Raw genomic sequence first — 21,730 nt, 5'->3', positions numbered from 1 at the left:
TCAGCGGGGAATGGGGTCTATTTTATTTGATTAAATAGCCCTTCTGCAAACAGCCATAAACACCAATCAGCCCCCATGCAGCAGGAAAGCTTTAGAGCTGGGAATAGTAAACAATTCTCTCCTGCCATTGTAATTCAGGAAGGGAGTTGTGCAGCCTATCTAGAGCAATTATTTCATGCAAAAGAATAGAAGCATGATATGTGATTACAGCCTGGTTAAAATGCTTCTTAAAATACTCCACATGGCACTTCAATCCTCTCCTCCCATAGCTTGGCTCTTGAAAAGAAACTCATTTATTGTAGTCACATTTTCATACTGGACAACTCTGCCACCTAATTCAAATGTAAGGAGACATAAACTGCTTGATGGCAATTTAACAAAAGAGAATAAAAGGTGGAAAAAACCCAATTATAACTACTCCTCAGCCTAAGGAAACATTCTGCTTATTTAACAGAAGAACTTCAGCTTTATATTTTTAGTTGACACTCTTGGAAAGCCCACTTGCCTACCTGGCAATAAGTATGGAAAAGCAAAGCACCTCCAAGAGCCTCTGCTCGCATCCTGACACCAGACCGTGGGGCACCAGGTGCAGCCTGACAACTTGTGCAGAGGGGACTTTCTGCTTACTGTAATTATCCTTTAAAGAAATAACCCCCTACATCCCAGCCTCGGGGTCTTGTTGGCATGAGTATGGTTTAATCCCACAAAAGTTAATCATAGGTTCTGGCATGCCTCAGAGGAATTACTTTTGTATAACAACTGTCCAGGCTGACGACCTGATCTGCTTCAAACCGGTCCTCTTTCTCCTCTCTTCCTCCTTAAAGACAACATAATTTTTTATTCCTTCTAACATTGTGCATAAATGAATAAGTTGAATTGATTGAAATAAAACGATAAAATGATATATTGTAACAAAATGCAGTTTTACTAGAATATATATATATATATACATATATAATATATATATTGAAATGACTGTCAAAAAGCAGCCGGCAGCAAAATTCTACTCAGTCTGTTGTCTCCCAGACCAGACCTGTATTCAGATTAGATATTAGAGATCTCTCTGGCTGTGAAACTTCTATGTGCAATCAAATGCACACAGGTATTTAGAAGCACAGACCTGGAGTTTTTAAAACAACCACCATTTTGGGGATGCATAGGGTTCCTCTTTTGTATTTGGAAAATTACACTTTTTTTGGGTTTTATTTCTCTCCATGGTACATTAAACTCTCCTGTTCTGAGACTAGGATGACTTTAAGATGCCATTCTTATTACTTCACTAGCATGTCATTGCTTACCAATATGTTTATTAATGTATTGACTACTCATGGATGATATTGAAAAAAATTTGCTATTGGATCAGATGCAGGCTGTCCTCATCTATCCACTTTTTTATTTTGTCTGACTTCCAGCTGTAAGAGTTTTAGAAGGAAAAAATTCTGAATCATTTCACGAGGAACTATTAAGTGTCTTACACTGGAGACTTCCTACAGTTCTATTCACTGCAATTGCTTTTGCTGGTCTCCAGAACAGACATTTTGTTTGTTTAATAACAAGCTGTTGAACAGAAATTACCTAAGGCTATCAAATCATTCATGTTTCATGAATGATTGGCATAGCAGCTCCAAAAACTTGAGACAAGATCCCTCTGTTATGCTTCTCTCATGATTTTAGACTTGCAGCCTCACGAAGCCATGCTTTAAGGCTGGAACACAGGGGATGTATAAAATGCACTCTCTCATTACTTCTATTCCTCTCTCTTTTCTGTTGCATATATCCTTTAAACAACCTGACATTCGATCCCATCATTTGCACTTGTTAATGCATCACAGAGTGTCTGGGTATTATTAAAATATGTTAATACACAAAAATGATAGCTGGAAACATTTAAGCAAGAAAGAGAACACACTACCAAAGTTCTGTGCCTGGAGCAAGAGTGTGCTCTCCTGCCTCCATCTATTGATCATGAGACAGAGTCTGCATTTCCCCTCTCTGTGTGTGTGTGTGATACATCCCCAGAGTAGCCCACCACGCTAGGAGCCTGCAACTGGGCTTCAAAGTGACAGCTGGAGTTTGGGAATGCTTCATCTGATTGCAAATAGAAATTGTTGCACAGATCAACAGCAGTGAAAAATTGTATGCCAATGGAGGTAACAAAGGGGATGTGTAACACTGTGGAGAGGTGAAAGGTGGAAAGAAGAAAGAAATTAGAGAGCTGGGGAAAGGTTGGAGCTGCTGTTATCCAAACAGAAGGGACAGAGGGTCAAAAAGCAGACAAATGAAAAAGTAAGAGGGAAGAAACCAAGTGAAGTGAGAATTCAGAAGGAAAAGAGCAAGCAGAGCTTGCTGGAGCTGTGTAGGAGTCTGTGTAGTCCCCAGACACTCTTGGGAGGGTGGTGTTATTAATCTTCATCAACCTAGAAATGTTACAAAACCTCTGCAGGAAAAGCACAAAGTTAATGGAGATAAAATGGAGAAATAAGAGCTCACAGGACCAGAATAACAGATGCCTGATCACTTGTGTGTCCCTTGTAGCCAAACAAGAGTGCTCCAAATTCCAAATTACTCTTCTTTGTCAGGATAACAGGAATGCAAAATTTTGTAGCAATTTTTGACAGAAATTTTCCACTGATGCTTTTTAAAAAGGGATCTGGAACTAGATTTAGGCACAAAAGAAAATGCGTGGTTGTTAAACTGTACAAATTCAAATCTTTTGTCACCCTCCCATAGGAAAATGTCTGCAAGAAGTCACATGAAGAAGTAAAAGAATAACTTCAAGTTATTTTTTGCTCATCCCAAGCTTTGCTTCCCTACAGATTGCACAGGCACGACCCATATCTGATGTGACCAGATTAGGAAAACATTCCTGGCAGTTTGTAACTTGCATCAGGAGTCCCTCTGGTTTAATAAAAAGCAATGGACGTGCTACTCAAAAATCTGAAGAAGGGAATATTGCCCCACAAGCTGCTGACACAGGAGGAGGTTCACTGCACTGAGGCACCTCAGCACATCTTGCTCATCCCTCATCATACAGTTTTTGGTCACTTAAAGCTGTTGGTCACAACCTTTTTTGCAGAGGCAATGCCATAGATTGAAGAGCCTGGTAAGGTAGCATATAAAATTCTAGCAACAGCATTAGAGGTAGATTTATGGGTTGGAAAAAGTTACAAACATTTACTGTCTAGCAAAAGTTTCCTTGCTTTGCTTTTTCATTATATATATCCAGTGGATGAAATATCCACTATATATTTCATTATATGTATCTTTTCACTGTAAGATGCTACACTAGAACCAATATCACTCCAGCAGCAGGGCCCAAATAAGCACTGAAACTTTACTAAACTGACCCCTCAGTATCTTTCTGCCCCAAAGAATCTGCATCTCCTAAACCCTTCCTGGCCCCTGCAGCAGATAAACTTTGGGTTTAATTGAGAGAGCAACATGCAGGAGAACTTCCATTTTGCTACAAATATATCTGTGAAGACATTTCCAGTCCTGTACTCTTTAATAAATCCTGTGTGTTACTCAGGAGAGAGTTTGTAACAGCACCCAGGAGAGCTGTTTCTCTTTCAGACCTCTTCTGTGCTAATGCATAATAAATGCACTCATCGCCTCCTAAATACTCACAACCTTTTCTTTTACAGAATATGACAACAGCATTGCTCTGTTAGATGTAAATATGCACAAACTAAGCTACTAATTTGTAGGGGTGGGTTCAGCATCCTTTTCTGTTTATACCATTCTTTCTAACAGATGCCTCCCTAACAGAGTGTGACCAGCTCAGAAAAATTAAGCAACAAATAATACTAGCAAAAAAAATTCCTGTGAGCATTATCCTGACACACTCATGCTCAGCTTTTACAACCACTGACTGAAAATGCACCCTTCTTCTTAAATTATTTCCTAATTGTCGGTTTTCTTACTCCCTGATACCTTCCAAAATTTTTGATCCTGTAAAAATCCCAGCTTCAGGACAGAACTCAGAATTTCTACAAGTAATCACCTGCCAGTGCAAACGAAAGCAGCATTCATGTTGCTTAGTTGTTCAGAAATTAAAGTCTGCCATGTATAATCCTTGGGATTATGCTATTCAGATGTGATAGGGTCATAGAAACAAATGGGGATACATACCAATCTGGCAGCAATTCCCACAGTGCTCAGCACCAGAAAAAGATACAAAGTCCTTACACAGGAAGCCACAAGTGTTCCCACCTTGCCTACTCATCAGACACATCCAAAGTTCTCCAGAAATAGCAAAAAACCCAACCAACCAACAACAAAAGAAAAAACCCCTAAACTGCTATTTTTCATTTCAGCATCTGGAGACTGAGGGCTATTTCACACACAATTAGTTCTACCAACAGGCAAAAAGTTCTACTTTTTGTATGTGCCTCAGGGTTATTTTCGACCAAATAGCTGACAGTGCCCCCTGGCCTGACAGTGGCAGCTGCCCCTACATTCCTACAGAGCTGTGCTCCTGCCATCAGGACAGGGATGCAGTCTGGAGGTTTTGCTCATGAGTCCATCTTAATTAGTCCAGTTCCACATAAGAAAATCATCAAGTGAAATCTCCACTCACAAAGGAATCAGTTTTCCTGTCTGGACTGTTTTCTCTGATAAAAAGATGACTACAGGGTTAGACACAGGCTAAGGTGTGAAGTACTGAGCTTTGCACTTGGCCATCAGGATGAAGGATGGGCCCCACTCCCCTATCCCATGCTCACTCCTCAAAGGGCTGTCATCCGTCCTTTCTCCAGCTGAAAAGTCTGGACTCAGCTCTCTGCACAGGACTGAAGCAAAATTAGATCCTCAGAGTATATTTTGCTGTTTCTTCCTTTTATTGCCATTTCTAGTCATGGAATATGAGATAGTTTGGTAGGTACTGTACAAAATAAGCCACAAGAAAAATAGGTTGCCATCTTAGGCATTCCTGACCACTCTCCAGAGAAGAAAATTGCCTGTCTTCAATAGCAAATAAAGAAACTTGGACACCTAAATTAGACACCTCAAGTTACATGTGATGAGGCTATATTTATAGCCATTGACAGATCAAAGTGAAGCAAGATTTCAAGAGAGAATTATCTTTGAACAGAAGATGGGATATATCTGTGGGGAGAGCCCTAAATAACCAAGTTTTCAGGCAAACTGTTTCTGAAAACAAGCAGTAAATTTCAAGATTAGAAAACTGCCTCTCAGATTAATGCAATGATATTGCTGTTAATCAATGAGTACACTGAAAAGAAATATGTAGCTGGCACCATTGAATCTGGAGAAATTGAGAAATAACAAGGAGCAATTGTCCAATAAACTCTTATTCCCCCCCTATCTCTTTAATATTGTATCAGACTGTTAAGAACTTTTAGTTCTCAGGCTCATCTTTTGAAGTTAGGCTGTAGCTTTCCTTTGAGGATGAAGGCTGAAAGGTCAGGCACAGAGAGGTTGTTTTTTGAGAAATACTATTCATCTGATAATGGCGGTTGGTGTTCATTAATTTAGTTCGTTCTGGGGTACAGCAGTTATTTGGTTTCCCCCACATCCCACCTATGCCAGTATTTAGATGATTATTGTGTGTGTTCCTCTCTCCCCTCTGATTTGGCAGCTATAAAATAAACCAAAGGGAGGGAAAGAGCATAAAGAAGCAACAAAACAGAGCTGCTCAGCTGATGGGTAGCGATCATAGCACACCAGAGACATGGTTGTCAAGGTTTTTGTTACTGCAATAACAAAGGGGAGCGTTAAGGAGTTTGAAGGAAAGACATGACTACTGTCTTGAGGGAAAACATACCTTACAGAAGGGTCCGTAGAGAAAGCATAAAGATACTTTGCTTGAAAAAGGAGTTGCACTGGAAGCTCACACAAATTATTTCCAATTCACAAATGAAAAAGCTGCAGGGAGAGTCAGAATTCACCATGAAAGGCCTTGAAAGTCAAGGCAACTTTTTTTTTTTTTTTTTCCTTAAACCCAGGAGCATTTTCAATGGAACTAAATGCAAGAAGAATTCTTTATGGAGGCCTCAGAAAATAACAATGGAAACTACTTATGTGACAGGCTGGAGGTTGTATGGGTAAATCACAGACATGGTGTGGAAAGTAAATTGGCAAGACTTACCTAGACAGACCAGCAACAGAAAGAAAATTTCTGATGATGAAGTCAGCTTCTGTAGACTTTAGGTTGAACCAAGTTAGTGGCCAGACATGGAGAGACAGCAGAAGAAAACACTCAGATTTTATTTCAGATGAAAGAAGCTCAGCTCAGTTCAAGAGAAGTGAAACTTCAAGTTGTCTCCATGGAGCCAATTTTTTTGTACTTAAGGGACAGGAATAAGTTAGAGACAGAAAAGACTATGGTCTCCTGGATGTAGGATGGCCCACAAAAATTTCTGAACAGCTCTGGGAAGTTCTCCAAAAGACTGAGATGATAGAGAGAGCAAGCAAAGACATTCTACCTTCGTTCTACATGGAAGGTAGAATTCTACCTGGCACAGCACCACAGCAGGACAGCAGACAGTGACATCTGAGGTTGCTGAAGTGACTCAGGTACGCAGACTGACCTTTGAACAGAAGTCAGGAGTAACTTGGGAGGCATTTCAGGGAGAGCAAAAAGGGTGAAGTACATTCAGTAGCATGTAAGATGAAACAGGAGAGGATGAACTCAGATAAACCTTCCAGAACACTTTGGAGACAAAGGAATAGAGCAATAGCTGGCTTGCTTTGTGGCTGAATGAACACATGTCCATGTAGATCCATTTCTTGATATGTAGGCTAACTCAAATTTTGACTTACCCATTCTTTTGAATAAAGCCCAACTCTGCAGAAAATAACTTTTACAGGTGTTCTACTCTAGATAAAACCTGTGAAAACTCTCTAGAAAGTCAAAGTTAGATCAGACTTTATTATATACTCAGAAGTGTTGGTGAGGGAGAGCAAGCCTTTAGTTAAACATACCCTGAATTCTGAGAAAATGTGGTGGTAGAAAAAGTTTTGCATTTAGTTTTTAAAGCTATGCATAGAATCTGCTTCATGCTCTGTTAACTGTCACAGACCAGTTATTGTGCCTCCCAAACACACTGAGCTCCTGAGCTAACCCAGATAACTATTAGCCTTTTGATAATGCCTGAAAGTGATGCCACACTGTGTTTGTAGAGCTTTTTGGTCAGGATTCTAATTTTTATCACTGCTGTAAGTATTTTAAAGCCCAGCTATGGCAGTAAAGACACACAGAATTATAGAATAAAAAAAAATAAAGCCAGACTATCCATGATAATACAAAGTAAGGGCAGTCAGTGCCTTTGGTACTGCAAGGCACCTGTCAGCTCTAACTCACGGACTGTGCAGGAGATGGTAATTGCAGAACAGACAAACCTTCAGCTGTGTGACTGAACACATCACAGTCTTAAGGGTTCTTGTCAATCCTATTACTCATAGAGCAGACACAGAACATCTCATTTGGCCAAGAAGCATCAGCTCCAGAGGCAGAATCAGGGAAGCAGGGAACTGGTGTCTGGGTTGGTAATTAGCCTTCTAACCAACAGCGGCAGAGCGCAGCCGATCGCCTGCTCGTTAATTGAGGTACACGGGAGAACTGTCCCAGCATTTTTATATGCTCTCACCTCTTCTGCTTCCTACCCCTTTCTCAGCCACTGCCAAACTGCTGAATCATGGTGCACATCCAGTATCCAAAAAGTCTGTCTTGGCTCTCTTTTGTTTTCAGTGTTTTTTTTAAAATTGGGTTACTCCATGGCCAGAAATGTTCACAACAAAGATGTGTGGACTACCATACATTAACTAGATATTTTTGTGGCGCAATCAGTGAATCTGCAAAAAAAAAGGCAATTCCAATGGCAAATTTGTGAGTATATCAGGATAATTAATTAATTCAGAAGGGGTTTTGGCCCATCAAGATAAGTCTTCATGATGTTGCTACTGCTGTAAACAAATTAAACATATCCACAGTCAGTTATTAAAAATTTGTTCTAGCACATAATTGCAAATTGTTACTACCCCTTTCTTCCCCATGCAAATAACCTTAGTAGAGCTTTGTTATGGCCTATTCATAAATATTTTTACTATTACAGTATTTTCAGGAGGGTTAAAGTGCCATCCATAGTGTCCAGGGAAAAAAAAAAACTGGCTCACGTGCTTCCACTGGCATTGCAATTAGGATCACAAGAAAATCCAAATCTCAAGACCAAATTCCTTTTGATACTGTGAGCACATCGAAAAGAAAGTACTATGAGCCTACAAGTTTCTCTTAATGCACCATCCAGAAGCATTATTTCACCTGACAATAATTCACAAGTTTCTTAGCAGCTAAATATTTCGCAGACAGAGTTAAATAGACAGAAGAGGTTTCAAACGCATTCAGATTCTGCCTGGGAAAGGAATTTTCCACTCTGTGCTACTGAGAAAAATGAAGAAGCTGTAGGCTATGGTATCATGTTCAGAGGAACAAGGTGGGTAGGATAGGGCATTAGGCACTATTATACTCCAGGGAAGAAAGAGCAGACAGGGGCACAATAGAAGCGCTTCATTATATTTTAAATGGGAATAGTTCCAAGGATAGGAAAGCCTGTGGTGCTTGTAAAGGATTAAGCAGGGTAATGTGCTTTTTAAGAAGACATAAAGAGGTATGTAATGTGATATCTTTAAGCCTAAATGATTTTTCTTGGAGTCCTCAATGAATGTTTAAGCAGGCATGACTTGGGCCTCTGTAAATCCTCTCTGAATAAATAACTTCCGCAAAAATAGAGATTCCTAGGACAGAATGAGATGCATATTTCACAACCTATGCAAAAAAAAGAAGATCAATTTGAGACACATGAAACACTTAGGAATAATAAAGAAAAAAGGAAGATAAAAGTGAATATTCTCCAGAATAATCCAGGCTTATAAAAAAAAATATAGCTACCTCCCCATCCATTTTGATTTGACAGTGCAGGAAGACAAACAACTGAGTGCTTCCCTACCTTATATTCAGACCTTCAACAGCTTTTTGCTGTCTTTTGAGACAGGAAGAGGCAATAAGTGGAAGAAAATACCTAAAGTGCCTGTGCTTTTCAGGCTGTCTCCCATTTGAGGTATTTAAAACTGCTCTCTCTTCAGGGTAAATCTATCCAGCTGCTCTCTAGCTGGACCTGTGGTATTTATAGCTGTTCACTATGGATGGAACAGGAGCACACATGGTGATATGTATGCACCTGATTTATGAGAGGAACAGGACCAATAAATATCAAAACCTGAAAACTTACAATGGCATGATCTTCCCATCTTATTTCTATTGTCTGCCCTGCCCTCCTGCCAGGAAAAGCAGGTCAAAGCAGCAGAATGCCTGATTTAAAGTGGGACTGTGCAATCACTGTCATTTGGCTGCATTGTATTTGCACTCACACAGGTGCCACTCCCCACAAAGACACTGGTACAGCAAGCAGGCAGCCCTGCTGAGCGAGAGGGGTGAGGTGCTGAGTGAATCCGTGGTTGGCCTCTCTCCTCTTCCCCCTGTTTATATATACATTAGCATTAGACTGCTACTTTCCTCACAATAAAATAGTGCCAGCTCCACTGGAGCTGTCAGGATAAATGCAAGACAAAACTAAAGAACTTTTAGGAGTTTACAAAAATATTTTGAGAAGCATCTTCTGCGAAGGCTCTTTGAAAACCTCATTTAAGCTGTGAGGTGGTGCAGCAAGGGGTGCTGCTGAAGATGGGAGTGTCCACTGCATCCCTGCACACCTCTCTCCCGTGGTGGTCCCTCCTATCCCAATTCCTGCATTGTCATTACTTGGCTGAGTGGGAGTCCCTTTCCCTGTAGCTGTTTGGAGCACTCATTAAGTCTCTGCTGTCTCACTTGGCACTCCAGGAAGGTTTGCTGAGGTGATGCTCTCACAGAGCCTGGACAAGCTGCTGCTCAGTCACACTTTAGTGCTGATGAATGGGGGAAGCAAAATGAGGCACAGAGGAGGACCTGTTGGTGTATCTTGCCCAGGGTTATAATCAGTCTAATAGCTCTGATGTGGCCAGCTAAATTCATTAAAGACCCTGAAGAGCATTATGAAGCATATAAACAGGCCAAGAGGACCCATTAATTCTTTCTGAAATGTTTTCCTTTTTTTTAAATGTGTTACAGAGATTAAAATCTCTGCCTTTTATCAGATACCTTTTGAAATATTAATTTTCCTTGCCTAAGATTAGCTTTTAACATCACTTTCTTAATGCAGCTTTCTTCCTGAGCAGGCCAACTACAACTTTCCAAAGCTTCTGGTGAACAGCAGCTGGCAAATAATCTTTTTCTGTGCAATTTCTTCCTGTAAATTGAAGGAAGGGGAGAAATTGTGCACCCACAGGTAGATGTGTAAGCTCATTAAGACCTAAGACCTCTGTTTTTTTAAACCGGACACTTGCTTACTTTAAACCGTTGGCTTGCTTACTTGACACAACATAGTTTTTGACATTATCATTTGCTTATTCCTGGGAAGCAAAAGTGTGGTAAATTAAGAACTTGGATGTTTCTGCTTTTGTAGGTTTTAGGACAGCAACTCCCATGTTTCCAAGAATGAAAACTCAAGGACTGTAATCTGGAATTACCTGCCAGCAGGATATACCATTTGTTTGGTTTTTCAAGCTAAAAGCTGTTAGTGAACACAGCTGTGTTTGATGCACTCTGTTTTTTTGGTCCTTCTGAAACTCATTTTATAACTTGGGAAGGGAAACCAGAAGGAGGGAAGGTTCTTGGTTTTGGGGTTTTTTATATATATACAAAAGGCAAATCCCAGGTTTATCAGCCACTTACAAACTGAGCTAAAATATGTTCTCTCAAAAAAAGCAATTTCCTCTAGCCAATAAATCTTCAGACCCTTTTTTCTTGCTCTTTCAGCTTATGACTTTATCTAAAAGGGTTTCAAAAGTGCAGTTCCCCAGGACCTCTTCTGCCTCTTTTTTAATGCTGTTTAGTCCTTCAGAGGAGAAAATATGATCTTGGTTATCCAGAGGCTGGATTGGGGATTTTTAAAACTCCAAATAATCTTTGTTATTTTTTAGTTCTTCTATTATCAAGAGCTCAGCAGTGATTTCATCATTCTTCTTAACATACTCTTTTCTCTTATCTAGAGTGAGAACATCAGAAATGTCAGGTTTTCCTCACCAATGGATTTTGGTGGAAACAAAAAACCAGAGTTCATTTGGATTTTCAGAAGTCTCTAAATCGAGATTGTAACAATGTGAACACACAATTCATGGATATTTTTTGTAAGAAATCGTCACATATTGAAGTTTAAAATAAAGTCAGCAAAATATTATATTTCTTTGATTTGATTTAGAAGTCTGAATATAAAGATACAATGCTAGGGGAAAAGCTTGTGTACAGTCACTCATCAACTTATATTGACTCTTAAACTGAATCCTTTCATAGACTGGTGTTTCTTTAAAAGCTGCAGCTGTCACCCAGAATTTGGGAGGGAGCTACTGCATTCACAAAAGTGCCTACAAAAAGCTCTCAAAGTGATTTTCCATTGCCAAACCTACTGCAGAATGTGTTTGTGAGACTCTTTTTAAAGTCAAATCATCCATTCCTGCCTTTGTCTCTCAAAACAAACGTGACCCAGAGCTACAACAGAAAGCCAGGATTTTCAGTATCACGAGACCACAAAATAAAGATAATCAATGTCAAGTATTCTGAGGTTCTGAGTCCAGTGTTCCTATTCCCATTTTGCACCCTTAGAAATGCCATCTCCTATAAAAACACCTGTAAATACCTTTTGGAGCAAACAGTCCAGGTACTTTCCTATTAAAATACTATTTAATGCCACAAACCTGACAAGTCCCAGTCCTCGGTGCCGGTGCAATGGGCTTTCGGGGATTGATTAAAGGCATGACTGCAACAGCTAAGCAAACGTGGTGTGACACAGAGCATCTCCAATGGGAAGCAGAAAGGAAGGGCGCCAGTACCTTCTGGATGCCTGCAGTGGACTCCAGGACGTTGTTCTCAGAGCCGTTGCTCCTGTTGATCATGCGCCACATCTGGGAATACATGCTGTCCCTCTCAAAGGGATTCATCCCTTTCACACGCACGTGCTCGTACACCGCCGAGTCCAGGACCGTGCCGTAAGGAATGTCTGTCTGCCGCGAGAGATCCTGGAGAGACCTTAATTGTTGGGGAAGAAAAAGAGACATGGGAGGCTTCAATTCACCTTTTCAAGAGGAAGGAGCTGCAGGCAAACAAAGGGCAACACAGAGGAAGACAGGTGTCATGACACTTTCTTCTGTTGGGCTTTTTTCCTTGTTTTTTTTTTTTTTTTTATGATTTAAGACACAAAGAGCAATATAAAGAGAAAGGAAGGGGTGGAAAAAGTGAAAATGGATGAAAAAGGAACAGAAGGGGCAAGAGGATGCTGGGAAATACCAAGCTCCTTTGAGCAGGGGCAAGGGGGAGGCAGGGAGTGTTGGAATCAGAAACTGGATACCTGCCTACAATGCAAACACATATCTTGCTGTGGGGAGCTGGTGGTAACACCAGAACTCAGGAAATCCAGCCCAGAGCACCGGGCCTGAGCAGCTCTGTGTGCTCCTGGGTTACACTGGGCAGGGCAGTTTGGTGGGGGTGTTCAGTTCCACTGAACTGTGCATCCATCTCATAGATCACATCTAGTACTAGTTTCAACAATAAAAATATTTCTATAGTACTTTCATGAACTACTTTTCCATCATATTTTCATGTTATCACGATTCATGTTATTTAGTCTAATAAATTTGTTCTGCTTTACTTGCTATGTAGTCTTACCATTCTCTATAAACCAAAATAAATAAACCATTTTAGAAGCCTCTAAAACATCCCAAATGGAGTTTGGTCAACCAAACTTGCTTTGAACTTAAAAACTGTATATTAGAACCATTTAAAGTTTCCTCACCTCTTGGCTTTTATTTTCCTTTCCTGTTGAATTGTTCTCCCGCACCTTTGATTCTTTAATGGCACTCATTAAAATTTCAAAGTAACTACTGCGATATGTCTACTGCTTAAAACCCATTACAGCTTTCCCAGCACAAATTAACTGTGTATAAACTGCACAAATCTAGTGGATGACACATAAGGACAATCAAGGAGCTCAATGGTGTCTTAAAGAAAGCAATAGCAAATTGTAAAACTTATTGCAGACACAGAAAATGCTAACAGCAACATAGGAAACTCATCAAATTCCAAGCTGTATTTCTAAAAAATGTAAATATGAAGGCTAGTAAAAATGGCCCTGTGGTGTGGGGACTGGAAAAAATGAAATTCTTAGGTGTTGTGAGGATGACACTGAAGAAAACAGTAATGACATCTCACAGGATATGTATGCCATGAGCAAAACAGAAGCAGGAAAAGAAGAAATCAATGAGAAAGAAGAAATCAAGAGATCAATGGCAAGAATTTAGCTGTTAGCTGAGTAAAAAAGAAATCCTCTGAAGTTTAGACATATGGGCTTAGAAAAACATTAACCAAGAGCTAAATTCTAGTCAGATAACGCATGGTAATTATTAGGAAGGGATAAATGTAATTGTGAGGAGTAAATAACTAATGGTATTAAAACCCCTTAAAATCATTTCACTTTCTCCAACAAGACTGAATTCCTTTTAAACAAGGAACCTGCAAAGAATCAGTACATATATGGGATCATCAAATGTGAGATGCTACATGTAACATTTCCTGAAACCAAGTGTGTTTGTCTTCTACCAGAGAACCAAGACATGCCTGTTCTGTGAGGAAAAATATGAGACTCTGGCAGACTAACGCATCAGGACAATATGTACAGTGGTACTTATTGAAACTGAATAGAAAAAGAAACAATTGTCAAGTCCAGATAAACACCTACAAGTTCCGAAAGATTACATAAAAAATGGCTGAGCTGTAAGCAAAAATGTGACACCTCCTTACAGCCAATGAGCAAAAGGAAAGCAGCAAATTGTTTAAAAAGTGTCCGTCAGGGGAATTATCAAAGTAAGCTACTTAGGTCATGTGCTTAAGTTTAATAAACATATTGAAATAAGGATTGATACAATTTTAAAGGTCAGTCCTGAAGTCTAGACACAGACACCAGGTAGGTTTCTACAGGGAAAGCAAGTCAATCATCTATTACACTTTGAAATTACTCAAAAAGCCCTGAGAATATCAAAAAGAACTTCCTCTCACCAAACAATATACAGACAGTGGAAGCAGACAGACAATCTTCATAGGAGGTGTTTAGAAACATTTCCTAGCAACTCTGGGTAGCATTAGAAATATTCAGTCAGAGTGGATGCTCCCAAGGGATTTCAAGGGTAACAAGAACAGCTTTTGCAGAGCTAAAAGGCTGAACAAGAAGAGTGTGACCCTGTGGATGGGGACAGCAGTTGTGCTAGAGCTGAGACACTCAGTGCCTGCACTGCCGCACCTTCCTCACCAAGGTCTCCCAGGCCTTTGTGACTACAGGCAGGGCTCAAGAAGGCAATGAACAAGGGGCAGTAGGTTGTCAGGTAAATCCCAACCAGATGAGGCAGGGATTGATTGGGATCACTAGATCCATAGGAGTCAGAGTGTGCTGATAAAGCTGGCCCGTGTCATTGCAAGGCCACCTGCTTTAATTTTTCCAAGGTGAAGGAGGCGAGGGGAGATCCCTTGCTATAGGAGAAAGAAAATATCCAGACTATATTAAGAAAGTGAAAAAAGATGATTCATGGAATTACTGCTGGTTGTCCAACCTCTTGGAGTGAGTCCTCAGCACATTTCTGAGCACGTGAAGGAAAAGCAGACTACTGGCAGCACTCAACTCACCAAAAGTAAGTCATGCCTGACCGATTTGGTTGCCTTGTACACTAAAATAACTTCATTTGTGGACAAGACTAGAGATACTGACACAGTTTACCTTTAGCAAGGCAGCCTGCCTATCTGCCTGCCACAATATTCTTGTATCCAAAGGAGGTTGTTAGGTACGGCTGTGTGGGAAAGCAGATTTGATAAATTCCCAATTGGATTGTCATGCTCATGGCATATCTCACCTGCAGGCTGCTAACAGGTACCCCAGAGGTCTAAGCTGGGACGTGTCTTTACCAATTACTTGGAGGAGGTATGCAAGCACTCTCCTGTCAAGTTTGCAGATGACATGACATGGAGGGACCTGCTCAAGGACAGGCTGAAGTCCAGATGGGCCTAGAAAGGCTAGAGCAATGGGGTGTGAAATTCAGCAAGGACAGATACAAAGCTCTGTACCTGGGATTGAATAAAACCCTGCAACAACCAGGCTGAGCACAGCTCTGCAGAAAGGCAGGCAGCAGTGGGTCTTGCTGAGAGCTTCTCCTTATTTTACCATTAGGCAAAGTGTTGTGCAAAGTGCTGACAGTCTGTCTATCTGTCAAAAGCATCACTGATGAAAGGCACTAGATAAATACAGCACACTGTATTCAGCCATTCTGCTCCTGCTGCTGCTGCTGCCAGTACATTCCTGTAATCAACTGGCAGCGCTCGGCAGTGCAATGAGCTGTCACAAGATGCATACTGCAATGCCCTGGTATTGTTATTTGTCATACCAGAAAAGTGTACCAAAAGTATTTATCTGGTCTCCAATTGCTAGTGGCAACACTTAGTAAAATTGCAATCATTACTTTACATGATTCTGTATAGCCATAGAATTTTTAATAGAACAAGCAACAAAGCATTTTTTGGATATATAATTACTAAGCAGGATACAATTGACAGGTGTATGTGCTGCCACAAATCAGTTAAAAACAGCACAAAAGAAAAAGAGCTCGTGTTTATATCTTGTGGCCATAAAAGCAACTTTGTAATTTTCAGAAGGGCAAACCCGCACAAGAACTATTAGTCTTGGAGTGTACTACAGCCAGGTATGGGAAGCAAACAGGCTGAGAAGCAAGTGTGCTATCACACACAAAGGCACCACCAGCAGGGAAATAACAAGGAGAAGAATTATGGCAATGCCCCCAGGAAGGCATGTTGTAGCTGCCACGTCTGGCATTAAGTGGAGTCTGCAGTGCCTCACTGTTAGATGTGCTACCCCAAAGCTCAGGATGCCTCTCAGCCGCCCTGGTTGCATCTTTTCACAGTCACAGATGAGGCTCCATGCTGAGAGAATGATGACAAGAGGACAAAAGCAAGACAAATGTAAGTGTAAACTCTGTATATATTGGCTAAATGCTGTTGTTGGCAGTAACCCCAAAGTTCTGGTTCGCCTGACCATATGCTGAGGAGCAAGAAAGAAGTTTGGGAGCCTTGGAGGTGTACATGTGTATATGCTGCTGCATAGGCAAGCTGCAAATACAGCAAAGATCTGTCACACATCAGTGACTCCCTCCCCTCACACAAACATGTAAAATGGGATCATAATATGCATGACCTCCTTCAGAGGCTGTTTGTTTAATAACCCACAACTCTGCCAAGTGTTGCTGAGACAGCCTAGAAGGTAGAGCAAAACAAAATACAGCAAAACAAAGGGAAATGACAAACTTTGAGAGAGCTACTAGAATTATTAAACCACTGAGGTTCCTTTACAGAAGAAAGAACTCTTAAAACTGCTTTGCCTCCAGCCTGGTTTATAGGTTACACGTTGGTTGGTGTACCTCTGGTTCCTGGATTAAACAACTAATTTCTTTTCAGACAATTGCCTTTAGAGGACACGTAAATCCTGAGCCTCACTCTGTCTCCCAGTTTCACCACACAGCTGCCACACCAAATCTCAAAATGAGGAAAAAGCATTTGTCAAGATAAGGAATTCCTACAAGGGATCCTTTGATACCCAAATCCTGATTCCATTAACCACACTGAAATGTAATTTTTCAATAGTTCCCAGATGAACTATCTGCAAAGTGAAGCACTCATTTACATGAGTAAGCAAATGATAATTTCACATTTTAAAACTTTTTTCTCTTTGAATTTCTAGTTTTGAAGCAATAAGGTAATGAATGATAAAAATTGTTACAAAATATAAAAAAAAAGATGATGTAGTTGAAAAAAAATGCTAAAAATAAGATACCTTTAATTGAGTTTGTACACAAATTCTACTTCTAGGGAAGTGACCATGCAGTCAGATCATTCAGCTTATTTTTGTCTACCACTCATGCAGCATTGTGGGGAAAAACATTATGTGGTGCCTTTATGGCAATTTTTTTCTCATTGCAATTACTGGGATAATACCAATATAATCCCAGCATCAACATTATCCTAAATTAACTAGGCTAATAGTTATAGGGCTATTCTGAGGAGGAATTGAATCATTTGAGGAAGAGTTATTAACAGATAGATGTATTTTTCAGCATTTGTTGATTTTGTTTAGTATTCTACACCTTAATCAGGCAGCAGTTGTCAGGTCACTTTCATTTTATGGCTTAGTACAAATCAGGTACTTTGTAATTTAAGAAATTATCTGCCTCCAGCTAGAAGAAAAATGTTGTAGGATTTGGATATGTTTCTTTCTCCTAAGCATACCCTTTTCTGTAAATTCAAATCCTAGACTCAGAATTGGTAACACATTCACATATGTCAGCCAAAGGTGTTAAGAAAGTACACAGAAAAATGGTGCAAAGCAAAAAGTCAGCTTCATAAAGAAGTAACTGAATTTCCTTTTAGGTGACAAAATACCACTGAGGTCAGACTTGGGCATCAACACGTCTTTGTAAACCTGGGTTAGAGATCAATTCAGGCTAGCTGTGCTAGACCTGAGTGCTGCATAGAGCTGTCTGCAAGATCTCATCACTAAATTTTCAGAAAAAAACCCAACAAAAGTCATGGCCTACACTGAAGTCTTTATTTATGAGTGATTCAGATAAAGTTTTCCAGTGCTTTTGTGGGTTATTTTGTTCATTTGTCTGGTTGGCTGGTGTTTTTTTTTTTTTTTTTTTTTTTTTTTTCCCCTAGGACAGTAAGAATAATTCACAAGCAGATTTAGAGTTAGGGAACAGGGCACATTAAGCCAAGGGGTTTGACTGTTGTCAGGGTGAGCTGTGGCAGAAACCTGTAATATTGCTTGCAGGCTGAACCATATTAAAGAAAAAAATTAATGGACATGCACTGGGCAATAGCTAATTACTGCATTCTGTGCAACCCCCCTGCAGAAATCCTGCAGTCAGTTGCACTGAGCAGTGTAAAGCCTCAAGGAATTTTTTGCTTCAGGTGAATCATGGTTTAGGAAAATGTTGTGAAAAGAATGGCTGAGAAAGGAAGACTTGCTTTCCCACCATGCCTCCATTTTTGGAGGCAGAGTCCTCACCTAGCAAACAAGACACACTTGTTATAAGGTGGAGAAAATAATGCGAACTTCTGATTTTACAGAAGACAAAAGATGCACACTTCCCCCCACAACATGTACAATCCAAACTCTCATACTTCCACATTTTAGAAGTGGATTAAACTTGAAACAACCTAACACCAGGCTTTCATATGGCAAATCCTTTGACTTCTCTGTTCACCCCACTCTCACAAACTTCCTGCAAAATGTCAGTGCTCATGCAGTAGTGACACTCTCTCCTAATCCAGAAAAACAGTGCAGTAATTTGAATAAAATCAATCTCTGCCAATGGACTCTAATTTGGTCCTAAAGGAATCATAAAATATAATAATGTCAACACTGGCTCAGTGATAAAATTCAGAAGATGAGCACCTCCTAGAAATAGCTCAGGACCTTCAAATTTATTTGGCATTTACCAAGAAAAGCCACTCCTAATTACAATTAATTTATGTTTTATTTGCAAAAGCAATCTAAAGATCTAAAAACACATAGAAATTATGCTTTGCTGCCACAGTGGTTTGGCATTTGAAATGTTGACTGTCTTGATTTAAATGTCATCTGCAGTGTGGGTCAAGTGCAAACAAAAGATGCATCTAGGAACTACTTTGGAACTTGAGTGCCTCTGCTCTTGATATTGTGTGTTGGCAGAAGGTGAAAAGCTGAGCTCCCAAAGGTATTAAGAGTAACCATTTCTCTGGAAAAGCAGATTTAACACCCATTCTTTTTCTTCTAATTTCTCTCAATAATTTAAAACCTGCAAAAATTTGATTCAAATTGAACACTGAGGCAGAGCACAAATGCCATCAAGTGAGGTTATACAGCAAAGATCTACTTTGAAATTCTACAGGGAAAGGGAACACTTATTTCTCTAAGGGTCCTCCTTACTGGATGGGCTGATAAAATTTTGCATGCTTTGCTACTCCAAATAGAGCTCTGGATGCCATGAGGCACTGACTAGGAAGAATGGCCCAACCTTCACTCCAACCGAGCAGGGAAAGCTGCAAGAGCTCTGAGCACAAACGAGCTTCATATCCGAAAACTGAAATGCAGTAACTACCAAATGTTTCATGGAAATGAAATGTGCTGTAGGCTGCTTGAATCCTCCTATCTTTTGTAGAAGATATCATGAGGACCATACCTACAACAACACACTGTAATATCTGATGCTAGCTGGAAATCTGAAATGAAAAACTTTTAACTACTTTTTATATCTGTGCAAACCCACTGACTTCATTTTCTTTCCTTTTTTCTGGCTTGTCTAAAGCTGACAAGCACTGCTAGCAGAATCTGGATTATATTTTTAATGCTTATACTCATTTCCATTCTGGCCTTGAAGGCTCCCCAAGGTACAATTTGAACTGTTAAAAAAAAAAAAAAAAAAAAAAAAGAAAAAAGGGAAAAAGGAGCATCAGCTTTTTTTCTTTATTGCTTATTCATGTTTTCCACTTTGCAGTAATTCACCATGATAAACAAACCTCCTCTCTCTTATATGCTGGTTTAAGTTCCAATTTTGGCAGTTTTGTAAACTGAAGTTTTATATTCACACCATAGTTAGGATAACTTCATTCCCTAATGGATACTAAACACATCTAATTACTCTATTTTTGAGCTGGAAGTGCTGTTGAAAGATGTCTGTTCTTTCATTCCAGGAGCTTTCCAGCTGCAACATTTTCTACTGAATAAAACATTTTCAGTGACTCTGCCCATAAATAATACAGCACAAAGACCAGTATAGTCCCAACTGTACATAATAACCTCAAAATTCCACTGAGGCTTTTCTAGTGACATCATAATAAACTGCAAGAAAAAGCTGAAGATGTATTAAATTATAGTTTGGGTATATTTTATTCTTTTTTATACATCATAAGAAACCCCACATATTTGTCACAGTAATTTGAACATTTTTCTTGACTGCTTCAAAACCAGAAGGGACATTGTTTCAAAGCAGAATACAGAGGCATATTTCATTCTTTTAAGGACAAACTGAATGAGTGAATATATCATTATAATTTATTTTGCATATATAAATTCCCATGTTGTTTCTTCTCAGTCCTTAGTCAAATTTAAATTGTTTAAAACTTAAATAAATCAACTTCCCTCAAAATATCAAGATCAATGTTGACAAACATTGACACTGAAAATAATTTTACTCCCATACAAATTTTGAAGGGATTATAATTGAGACTACAGAGTCAAATGGTTGAGTTGTGTCAAAACACCAAAATCTGTTATTCAGAACACACAAAAAAGAAAAGGTAACTTGATTTAACTTGTAATACAACTGTACCAGGGGAGTAATTTTCTCATTTTCTCATTACTTTAGTATATTTTATATGCCTCTGTCTTAGAGTATGGAGCGCTGAAAGTGGTAAGGCTGTTACACCAGAAAGGAAGAATAACAACCATAGAAAATTTCCAGTTTGGAATGTCAGGACTTGCAAAGCCTGGGCAATTTGGTCCGTGGAACACCAGGTTCTCCCTTTACCTCCATCACCCAAGGGTCAGGACATAACCATGCACTCAAAGTTAAGCACTGCCTCTGCTCTTGGGTCCAGCTTGGGCTTCAATTGCACATGAAACTTGTCTGCTATTGCAGATGTTTACCATCCTGTGTGAAAGCCTGGATTGGTTTTAGCACACAGAAAATTCTCACCTAGAGGAGAAGTGTCTTTTTGTGAGCACAGTGACTGCAGGCATGCAGCAATGCTTGATCCTGACCTGGGAATTCACAGGAGGCCAATGCTCCCCCTGCTCAGTCTGTGACAGTGGCTCACTGTCTCAAGGGCAATTTCAGAGAGATTTTGAAAGCAGCTGAACTAGAGGCAGAAGGACCTTAGGTGGGGATACACACAAGTCAGGGACTTGGATCAATGGCTGGACTGAGAAAACTGAATTTTCCCTAAGGTCAGCGTTGAGCCTGACTTGAAGGTCAAGTTCTCACCTTTCTGGAGGAAGAAATACAGTCAAATGTGCCTCTCTTCTTTAAAGTTAGTCTGAGTTTTTGCAAAGAAGGATATATAGGAAAGGGTAATTTTGTCACTCTCACATACTTTCACAGACTTGTAGGCTCAAGATTAACCTGCTATGAAAAAATGGCCAGCTGTCCCTCACAGTGCTTGGCTAGATAATGCTTCCCTGTATTTTCTAGTCTCTGATTTGACCCAGGAGTGAGCATTTGAAGGTGAAGGTTATCACTGGAGCAATGGGAGCGAGAATAACTCAGTATGCAGCTAGGTGAAGGAGAAGATACTGGAGTACAAAAGGGCAGAGGGAGAGGATAGGAGACCTAGAAAGGTTGCTCTGGTATGGAAAGATGATATGATCTTCAGAAAAAGACTGGAAGGTGTGACATAGAGTGAAAGAGCATGAAAGAGTTCACCATAAAAGGGACAGGAGAAGACCAGGACATTCATTTTTGGGAGGCATGAAGCAAAGGAATGAATAGATGGGGAAAATAGAATGACATGATCTGCTTACATAGTAAGAGA

At 39.9% G+C, this 21,730-nt stretch overlaps 1 protein-coding gene across 2 annotated transcripts in view; it reads right to left on the bottom strand.

Annotated features, from left to right (window-relative positions):
* GRID2 (glutamate ionotropic receptor delta type subunit 2) overlaps positions 1-21,730 on the bottom strand; it is a 675,394-nt gene that overhangs the window by 77,100 nt on the left and 576,564 nt on the right. For both annotated transcript variants that reach the window (XM_041424490.1, XM_041424491.1), the window contains one exon: positions 11,941-12,136. In XM_041424490.1, coding sequence (XP_041280424.1) covers positions 11,941-12,136 — 196 coding nt within the window. The remainder of the gene's footprint in view (positions 1-11,940; positions 12,137-21,730) is intronic.

The sequence above is a fragment of the Onychostruthus taczanowskii genome, unplaced genomic scaffold (genome assembly GCF_017590055.1).
Source record: "Onychostruthus taczanowskii isolate IOZ18803 unplaced genomic scaffold, ASM1759005v1 scaffold82, whole genome shotgun sequence".
Classification (NCBI taxonomy): domain Eukaryota; kingdom Metazoa; phylum Chordata; class Aves; order Passeriformes; family Passeridae; genus Onychostruthus; species Onychostruthus taczanowskii.
Note: the sequence above shows the minus strand (reverse complement) of the source record. Positions and strands in the feature narration are given on the sequence as shown.